This window comes from Trypanosoma cruzi, genomic scaffold, assembly GCF_000209065.1.
Source record: "Trypanosoma cruzi strain CL Brener 1047053517025 genomic scaffold, whole genome shotgun sequence".
Lineage (NCBI taxonomy): Eukaryota > Euglenozoa > Kinetoplastea > Trypanosomatida > Trypanosomatidae > Trypanosoma > Trypanosoma cruzi.
This window is the reverse complement of record NW_001849278.1, coordinates 41526-51380: the sequence shown is the minus strand read 5'-3', so window position 1 is coordinate 51380 and position 9855 is coordinate 41526. Positions and strand designations below refer to the sequence as shown.

Genomic DNA, 9855 nt, shown 5'->3' with positions numbered 1-9855 from the left:
TGAGCTGCAGAAAGGGCCCCACGATTCTGGCAACACCCTCCCATTTCACAACTCGGTCCCGGCTGATCCCCACATCCCTCCATACCGCATGAGCCCGCACATCTGCCGTCTTGTTTTTGCTCATTTCCCGGTTCCCCCACAGTTGTCGAAGTTTGGGCTCCAGCGTCGCAGGCTGACCAGCTCTGTAGCATGCCGTCCAACAAGACATCAAGCAACTGCATCAGCATCGCCGAAATCATCGCAAAAAGCAATGCAAACGCGTCATACGTATCAGCATGGAGCCCTTTGGGTATACAATCCTCTGCAAAGCTGTGCATGCTGTGATGAATCATGGTAAGTAGCGAAACGGCCAGCACCACGCCAGTCGCCGCACACTTGCCGAGAACAAACAAGAATGGGCTCAGCCGCAGACCCGGCACATACTTCCCGGCAAGTGGGATAACCGTCCCCAGAAACGACGCAAACAAAAGAATAAAAATGGCTCCCACATGCAGCCCCAAAGAGTATGGCCCCGTGGTGGCGCTGCAGCCGCCATGGTGATGCCCGACGTGATGGTGGTCCCCGTGATGGTCTCCGTGCGAGGTGCTCTGCATGTCGTCCACTTGGATCTCAAACAGAAGTGCCCGATGTGAAGTTTAAGAATATGAAAGAACCGACTTTTATCTCATGAACATAAAGACACGCGAAGAAAGAGCAACAAAAAAAAAAAAAACAATGGGAATGCTCTGTAGTCCCTTAAAGGCGGCAAACGCAGGAAGGAGTTAAGCGAAGAAAAAAAAAAAGTCTTGCGGCTTCTCCGTCCCCCTCCGTGCGTGGACGTGCATGTCAGGTTGGGTGGAGAATTAAAAAAAAAAAAGACGATTCCTAACCAACCAAAGGCCCTTCAACAAGTCAAGAAGAGGGCATTTTGATCCAGTTTCACTTCCCAAGCCCTTCCTATGTATTTCTCCCTTTCACTCGTGCATGTCTTCTTGTCGGGTTGTCCCAAAAAAATAATTAAAAAAAATAAACCAAACACGGTTGCAGATCGCCTCCCTCACCCTGGCATCTCTTTTTCCCTTTGAATAGGTAAAACCGTAGATGTGCATATGCGCTCGAAGTAAAAAAAAAAAAAAAGCATAAATGGAGAGGGGAAAGGTTTTGTTTACTTTTATTGCTCAATATTAAAGAAGTGATTGATGACAGACAGAGATGGGAGGCGGCTACCACTCCCCCAGCCTGCCGGCCCCATTCAGCACTCACATCCCTTCACGGTACACTCGACGCGACCAATTCTTCTCGAAGACGATCTCGTCATTCATCTTTGCTTGTATCTCCGCGGTTACGTAAAGATAGTTCGCGTCACACGTTTGGCGAGTGTCAATGTCAATATCCGCCTCCCATCCAGGGCGCCCCATCTTCATCTTCTGCTTGATGTCGTACCTTGCGGAGAGCGGGTCCTTGTTGGAGAGTCTTAGCTCTCGCCTCAAGTTGTGCTCCACGGCTGTGCCAATTTCATCGAAGCGGTAAACTCCATCGCCAAAGACACCGCCCACACCATCTGTTATGCATGTCCACTCATCCTTAACAATGTCGTACGTGATGGACCGATCCACAAACCCCGCACGCAGGACCGTGAGGGGTGTGGGAGCGGCTGTTTCTGGCTGCGGGTTTGGACCGGCAATGGCCGGCCCGCGGTACGTGGGTAGCCGCAGCGTGGCCGTGCTGAGGTCCAACGACAGGGTGTTGATCTCAGGCGATACCCAAAACATTGGCCATTGGCTGTTCGCAAGAGAGAGGCGAATACGATGGCCTTTCGTAAAACGATGAGCGCAATAGTTCAGCAGAACCCTGACACGAACCCGCTTCCCCTCTTGGAGGTATTCAATTCGTTGATCGCCTGCGGCCTGTGTCACGTTCTTCACGCCAAAGGAAATGCGACTCACTGCGCCATCCGGCGAGACGTCGCTGAGTTGGGCGAACAGCATCGCCTTTGGCTTGTCACACGTTAACTCCACCTCGAGGATGGGACGACCCAAAATCTCCAGCTCGTGCTGCAGCTCCGCGGCGTCGAAAACCATCGCCATGCCGTCGTCCATACGTTGATCCGCGGGAGTTTCGCCTGAAACCCCAGCGCCCATCCACTCACCGGCAAGAAGACCGTGATTCAATGGAGTTCTGAGCAGAACAGAGGCAGGCTCCTGTCGCACGGCGTGAGCAAAATCTACGATACGACCGCATTCAAGTCGCATCGTTTCCTCCGTAACATCTTTAGAAGGCCATGCCTCCACACCAACCCAATGGCCTTCGCTAACAGGGCGATGAACACTAGGTTTCATTTCATGCTCCATCCAAACCTGAATCATCGGTCCATCCATCACGTTATTCTCCGTACCTTTTAGCCAATGATCCCACCACTTCACAGCCTCCTGTAAAAACCCCATTGCCGGCTGCGGGACGCCATCCTGCGGGTAAACGTGTGCCCAAGGCCCCACAAATCCCTTCCGGGGAACCTTCAGGTTTGACAGCAGGTTAAAAACGGCATTCGTGTAGCCGTCCGCCCAGCCATCTACAGCCATGACAGGTATCTGAATGGAATCGTAATTTTCGCAAACAGAGCCATGCTTCCAGTAGTCATCGTATTTTTGGTGCTCAGCCCAGTCAGCAATGTTGACGGGCATATTCTCCAGGCGTTGAAGCCACATTTCCTTCCAACGATCACCAACAATTTCTGGATCGATTGGACGTGCCTGATACGCCAACACAATGGATCCCCACCAGAAGTTATCGTTGAGGAGACAGCCACCCTGCCAATGAATGCCATCCGTAAAGCGATTGTCGGTAAATCCGACCGTGATGATAGCTTTTAAAGCAGGTGGACGACGCACCGCAACTTGAAGAGAATTGAAGCCTCCCCAAGACTTCCCCATCATGCCAACATTGCCATTACACCATTTCTGCCTGCTGATCCATTCAATCACCTCCATAGCATCGTCTTGCTCCTGTTGCAGGTATTCGTCATGCATAAGGCCATCCGATTCACCGCTCCCACGCATGTCCACACGAACAGCCGCGTAGCCATGGCCTGCAAAGTAGCCGTGCATGGGCTCATCACGACCACGTGTACCATCGCGCTTGCGATAAGGGATGTACTCCAATATGGCTGGTCGGGGCACATCATCTGCCGGAAGCCACAGCCGGCACGAAAGTCGCGTGGCATCCCTTAGTTCAATAAAGACATTTTCGATGGTTTTGACTTTGTTTGGAAGCGTGGAGACAACAACCTTCTGCATTCTTGCCGATGGATCCCCAATGTGGCCCGCCTGTACACCTCTTTTCCCCTTTGAATCGGCTGCGGATGGAATGTTGTGTCTGTTCAGAAAGACAAATGTAAACGTGTGCTTTCCTCTTTTCCTCCGGGTGTGAGTGAATGTGTGAAACAAACTGCCGCCACCACCCCCCGATGAAGTAAAACAACACAGAGAGAAAAAAAAAAAGGGAAAGGCCACAGCCCCACGACATCCACAAATAAAAAACAGGCATGGAAAGAGAAAGAGAGAGAGAGAGAGAGAAAAAAAAGACGCCTCCAGAAGGAGCAGACGCCTCGGCTCCCTCCCACTGCTGACGCTGCACCGGCAGGGTCGTCTTGTATTGCCCACCAGCATTCGCCACCAATCAATGGCCTTCGTAAATGCCCAAATTCTTCATGATTCGCGAGAGGACAGCCTTTTCTTCAATTACACGGTAGTGGTGCAAGCGTGCGTACAGACTGGCATGCCCCTTCACCGCCTTCCAAAGTTCCATTGTGTAGCGAACTATGTTTCGCATCGGGACGATTGCTTTCACCGACCTCCCATCATCTTGAATGTCCACCGCAATGGCCTTACGCTCGCTCAGAGAGCTCACAACACCACCAATGTAGGCTGCCTCCGAGAGGTGCACCTCCACCTCCATCATTGGCTCCATCGTGGCAAGATTGGCCTTGGAAACGGAGCGAAACAGCTCCAATACAAGAGAACGAGCGGCCTGCTGTAGAGGGCCCTCCGACAGCTGCGTGCCACCAAGCTTTTTGAATTCCAGCAAAGCGACCCGCACGCCGTGGAGAGGCAAACCGGCAAGGGGACCCATGTGAGAGCAATCGGTGACTGCGCGAGAAAAAACATCGGTGTTTATTCGTAGTTCCTCCTTCACATTACGGTGGTGATCCTCCATGCGGCGACGTCGATCATTACGGGAACCAGCGGCTCCAGCAAGATATTTCTCCGTCAACGTCTCGTCAAGAACAAAGGAACAATATTGAACTGGATCGCAGAAGCCATCTTCCTCAAGTAGTGGCTGGAGTCGCAGCGAACACTCAACGTATGGGAGCTCATTGTACATCCCAATACCATGCAGGAGCTCCACTGCCTCAAGGACTACCTCACGATATTCTACGATGGCACGTAGTAGTCGACACTTTAGTTTATAATCGTGCTCCAAGAGGGACATGACAATTTCAAGATGTAATTCTCCCATGCCACTCAACACCATTTGACCAAAATCATTCTTATGCACACACAAGCTAGGATTCTTGACTTCCTCGTTTTTCAAAAATAAATCCAATGGCCCGCACGCCGGCCACCATCGCAGTGCCGCTCGCCTCGCCATCCACGCTGGCCGATAAATTTATTGGCGGCAGAGCCCCGGAATCAGAGTCGCCGCGGCCGCTTCCTCGGAACCCCACCCCCGTCTCCCTCCGCACCCTCCGCGGATGTCGGGTCGTCCGCTAGAGGCGGGTCAACGACCGGTATTGGGTAGCTGCTGGTGTTCGGGAAGGCGGTGCACACATCCGCGTATTGGGGGCACACAATGCTCCCACTCCAGGGACCCGATGGCGGCGTGACGGTTTCACCCTCCTGGCACTCGTGCCACGCATCGTCACGAAGAAACCGCACGCTCACTGTGCCGTCGCCGCATCGAGTTTCCACACACACATCGCCAATATATTCTTCGTCGAATTGAAGGTCCTGCCCCTTCACGCACCGCGAGTTTGGGCCAACGACACTGCCAGGCATTACTGAAGGGTCGCCGTTGGTGCACCCACCATTAGAATACTTATTGACATACGGGCATCTGCTCATGTAGAGGTCATCACCGCCAACTCGGGGATCAGCGAAGTACTGATACTCCTGTGGCAGGGCCTCCTCGTGCCTCTTCAGCCTACAGTACCCCAGAGACAGTCGGTCGTACGTGCAGAAAAGCCTTTCATCGTCGTCAAACTGGTTGCAGAACAGATCAGGGTATTCGGTGATGCCGTCGGTCAAGCACTTCTTTTCCAGCAGCCCACAGCCAGAGTTGTTGCCCCACCACAACATCTCCGCCGCGCTGTAGTTTGCCACATAAACACCCATGTCCTCGAACGCCGCAAGCGTCAGTGCCGAGTACAGCCCAACCCCCACATCACTAGTCATCATCTCGTCCTTCATGTTGCGTTTCTTCCAATGTGACAGTAAAGTATCAGAACCACCCTCGTCCTCCAGCTCAATGCCCTCAAGCGTGGGGCAGTTGTGGTACTGACGCGCCATCGCCTTCGTCTTCGGCGTTGAAAGCACCGACACCTTGAGCCTCCCGCGCACGTTGGGGACCTCGGAAATCATATGTAACAGCAAAAACTGCGTGTCTGCAAACCCAAGGGCATGCCCCAACTCGTGGGCTGCCACTCGCACGTTCCTGCTTGTCACCGCTACTTGCCTCGGATCAAAGTTCACGGCAGCAGCAAATGGACGACCATCATCCAGCAGGAAGCATGGTATCGCCCACGCGGTTGGACCAGAAGTCGGAAAAATATTGGCGTAGAGAATCATGTCAGTACCAGCCACACCCACCGTGTGGTGCTTGTGTGGGATGGTGAAGTTCTCGCACATCCCCAGATCGGTCTGTGGAATAACGATGGGGCGCGTCACCGGCCTCACGGAGAGACGCTCCGCGTGCAGTTGAATGGCGGCGGGGAGAATTTGCCTCAAAACAATGTTCCTCCTCTCCTCTGTCAACACGTCGTCCGCCTCGCATGTTATTGCGCGGCCAAAGTGGTTAATGCGCAGATCCCCCGCCGCAGTGCAGTGCCTCAACGGGTCGTGCATGTCCTCCGCGGACACCTTGATGCGGATCGGAGCCCAGCCACCGTCCCCATCCTCGCTGGCGGCGGTGTACGCCTGCACGGCGCCCTGTCCCCGGCGCGGCACCTCACGCACCACCGCAGTCGGCAGCCGGCCGTATTTCTTCATCATCGCGTCAAACCCACAGCGGTGCTTCACGGCACGATCGGCGGCAACGCAAACACCGGTGCAACACACCACCATCATGAGCCACAGAAGCAGCATCAGCAGTGCGGTGCGGCGTGGCTGACGCATGGCTTGGGGACAACGTGTCTGTTCCTGAGGTGCGGGCGGCAGCAGTGGTGTTAGTCGTAGTGGTGGTGGCACAGGCCTTGTCTGCGGGAGAAGAAGCAGAAGGAAGAGGAGAAGAGCAGAGGGGCAGCGCACACACTGACAACAAAAATAAACAAAGCCTCCAAATAAAGCCGAAGCACAGAAAAATGTTCTGCAGGGATGCTGGCAGAATCCCGAACTGATACGCACAAATAAAATAGGACGGGAAATAAGGGGGCCATGGAGAGGCAGCGGCATCGCCACATCCTCAATGTTTGTCCCAACTACATCTATATATTCGGATAGGCACCCTCGTGCCACGGTGCGGTGTATTCGGATTGGAGACATTTATTACTTAAGATTTGGAACACTTTGGGCCCTCCAGCCACAAGACCCCGCCGCAAGGTCGGAATCAAAGAGGGTGGATGGAAAAAATAAAAATAAAATTCGTCTTGCCGCTATCGGTTCCTTAACTCCTTCCATCGGGGCCTTTCAAAGGACCATAAGATGGGAAAGGGATCACACAGAAATATTTTCGTCGTTTTACCAAAACTTATATTAAATTGGGCAGCCAGCCCTCTCGATAACATTCTTCTCACAGGCACTCAAAAACACCATCACACCATCTACGCAGTGGCACGCACACGGAGTGAGGAGAGGGCACAGGAGAGAAAAGTAAAAAATAGTCGACGACTTAATCTCCTCCAGCACAAGTCAAGGAAAAACAAATGTAAACACCTCGTGCCCTCGCCATGCTGTCGCCATGGCTGCGACGGATGCATTCCGTGGCCCACGGCGAGCCCAGCACGACTCCCCACTCCCACAACCATTCATCACTGACGAAAAGGAGGTGTCGAGTGCGTCTTTCGCTCGCCTCCTGCGTGGGGCGGGAGGATCGCGTCGGGTGGGTCCCCACGCCAATAAGCTGGGCAAAGAAGTCACGGCTGGGCAGTTTTGCCGCCCACTCTCAGCGCCTGCCATTCCCCCGCAGCAAAAATGAATAATAATAATAAGATATAGGAGAGGCCCTCCTGTGTGGAACGCCGCGGCGAGGGTCCTCGTCCCCGCCCCCAGCACAGCAGTCACGAACACCCCCGCACTCATTGGGTCACAGCGACTTCCCATCGCCTTGCCCACATTAAAAGACGCATGTGGGTGCATGCGGTGCTGGGACTCGTCTCCCCCCTCCAGAGCACTTCGCCACCACGCGGTTGCGCAGAAATTCAATCCTCCAGCACACAAATGTCCGCTAAGCCACGCATCGCAGGCACAAGGAAACAAATACACTCATTGCCCGTTTTTCAGAAGCGAAGAGAGGAGTAGCGCAACAGTTGCACGGTGCTATCATTACTGCTGTGCTGCGTCTCGCGAGTGCGGGGTCGAAAAGCCATGTGCAAATCACGACCCTGCCGCACGCCGGCCACCATCGCAGTGCCGCCCGCCCCACAATCCACGCTGGCCGATAAATTTATTGGCGGCAGAGCCCCGGAATCAGAGTCGCCGCGGCCGCTTCCTCGGAACCCCACCCCCGTCTCCCTCCGCACCCTCCGCGGATGTCGGGTCGTCCACTAGAGGCGGGTCAACGACCGGTATTGGGTGGCTGCTGATGTTCGGGAAGGCGGTGCACACATCGGCGTATTGGGGGCACACAATGCTCCCACGCCAGGGACCCGATGGCGGCGTGACGGTTTCACCCTCCTGGCACTCGTGCCACGCATCGTCACGAAGAAACCGCACGCTCAGTGTGCCGTCGCCGCATCGAGTTTCCACACACACATCGCCAATATATTCGTCGTCGAATTGAAGATCCTGCCCCTTCACGCACCGCGAGTTTGGGCCAACGACACTGCCAGGCATTACTGAAGGGTCGCCGTTGGTGCACCCACCATTAGAATACTTATTGACATACGGGCATCTGCTCATGTAGAGGTCATCACCGCCAACACGGGGATCAGCGAAGTACTGATACTCCTGTGGCAGGGCTTCCTCGTGCCTCTTCAGGTCACAGCGCCCCAGAGACAGTCGGTCGTACGTGCAGAAGAACTTTGGATAGTCGTAAAACTGGTTGCAGAACAGATCAGGGTATTCGGTGATGCCGTCGGTCAAGCACTTCTTTTCCAGCAGCCCACAGCCAGAGTTGTTGCCCCACCACAACATCTCCGCCGCGCTGTAGTTTGCCACATAAACACCCATGTCCTCGAACGCCGCAAGCGTCAGTGCCGAGTACAGCCCAACCCCCACATCACCATTCATCAGCTCGTCCCTCATGTTGCGTTTCTTCCAATGTGACAGTACAGTTTCAGGACCACCCTCGTCCTCCAGCTCAATGCCCTCAAGCGTGGGGCAGTTGTGGTACTGACGCGCCATCGCCTTCGTCTTCGGCGTTGAAAGCACCGACACCTTGGGCCTCCCGCGCACGTTGGGGACCTCGGAAATCATATGTAACATCAAAAACTGCGTGTCTCCAAACCCAAGGGCATGCCCCAACTCGTGGGCTGCCACTCGCACGTATACATTTGTCGTCACTATTTGCTTCGGGTCAAAGTTCACGGCGGCAACAACTGGACGACCATCATCCAGCAGGAAGCATGGTATCGCCCACGCGGTTGGACCAGAAGTCGGAAAAATATTGGCGTAGAGAATCATGTCAGTACCAGCCACACCCACCGTGTGGTGCTTGTGTGGGATGGTGAAGTTCTCGCACATCCCCAGATCGGTCTGTGGAATAACGATGGGGCGCGTCACCGGCCTCACGGAGAGACGCTCCGCGTGCAGTTGAATGGCGGCGGGGAGAATTTGCCTCAAAACAATGTTCCTCCTCTCCTCTGTCAACACGTCGTCCGCCTCGCATGTTATTGCGCGGCCAAAGTGGTTAATGCGCAGATCCCCCGCCGCAGTGCAGTGCCTCAACGGGTCGTGCATGTCCTCCGCGGACACCTTGATGCGGATCGGAGCCCAGCCGTCGTCCCCATCCTCGCTGGCGGCGGTGTACGCCTGCACGGCGCCCTGTCCCCGGCGCGGCAACTCACGCACCACCGCAGTCGGCAGCCGGCCGTATTTCTTCATCATCGCGTCAAACCCACAGCGGTGCTTCACGGCACGATCGGCGGCAACGCAAACACCGGTGCAACACACCACCATCATGAGCCACAGAAGCAGCATCAGCAGTGCGGTGCGGCGTGGCTGACGCATGGCTTGGGGACAACGTGTCTGTTCCTGAGGTGCGGGCGGCAGCGGTGTTAGTCGTAGTGGTGGTGGCACAGGCCTTGTCTGCGGGAGAAGAAGCAGAAGGAAGAGGAGAAGAGCAGAGGGGCAGCACCACAAATTACCGCAGCGCACACACAAACGGCACTCCATCTGTTTTTGTTTGCTAAAACTACTCTTGTGGTTGCAGTGTCTCCCAATTCACGCCTCACTTTTCTCTTTGTCGTTGTGCGTACGGGTGTTGTGGGGATCATTCGTGTCACCG

General features: G+C 54.8%; 5 protein-coding genes across 5 annotated transcripts, besides 6 other annotated features; all 5 read right to left on the bottom strand.

The window, feature by feature from the left end:
* Nucleotides 1–593, bottom strand: Tc00.1047053508699.130 (cation transporter, putative; the record flags this gene model as incomplete). Its single annotated transcript, XM_807563.1, has 1 exon — nucleotides 1–593. A coding segment is annotated over one exon (593 nt), but the record flags the coding sequence as incomplete, so codon positions are not given.
* Nucleotides 1–5303: a sequence feature (heterozygous, non-Esmeraldo-like haplotype).
* Nucleotides 987–1010: a sequence feature (AT_rich).
* On the bottom strand, nucleotides 1239–3272 carry Tc00.1047053508699.120 (dipeptidyl-peptidase, putative; the record flags this gene model as incomplete). Its single annotated transcript, XM_807562.1, has 1 exon — nucleotides 1239–3272. One exon carries the CDS (start codon nucleotides 3270–3272, stop codon nucleotides 1239–1241), a length of 2034 nt encoding a protein of 677 aa, XP_812655.1.
* Nucleotides 3524–3551: a microsatellite.
* Tc00.1047053508699.110 (elongation factor G2-like protein, putative) lies at nucleotides 3655–4626 on the bottom strand (the record flags this gene model as incomplete). Its single annotated transcript, XM_807561.1, has 1 exon — nucleotides 3655–4626. One exon carries the CDS (start codon nucleotides 4624–4626, stop codon nucleotides 3655–3657), a length of 972 nt encoding a protein of 323 aa, XP_812654.1.
* Nucleotides 4668–6368, bottom strand: Tc00.1047053508699.100 (surface protease GP63, putative; the record flags this gene model as incomplete). The annotated part of the gene is made up of 1 exon (XM_807560.1): nucleotides 4668–6368. The coding sequence occupies one exon, from the start codon at nucleotides 6366–6368 to the stop codon at nucleotides 4668–4670; it is 1701 nt and encodes a 566-aa protein (XP_812653.1).
* Nucleotides 5304–9235: a sequence feature (areas not merged during assembly with more than two copies in the genome that could not be assigned to a particular haplotype).
* Nucleotides 6731–6989: a mobile genetic element.
* Tc00.1047053508699.90 (surface protease GP63, putative) lies at nucleotides 7878–9743 on the bottom strand (the record flags this gene model as incomplete). The annotated part of the gene is made up of 1 exon (XM_807559.1): nucleotides 7878–9743. The coding sequence occupies one exon, from the start codon at nucleotides 9741–9743 to the stop codon at nucleotides 7878–7880; it is 1866 nt and encodes a 621-aa protein (XP_812652.1).
* Nucleotides 9236–9855: part of a sequence feature (heterozygous, non-Esmeraldo-like haplotype) that runs on past the window's edge.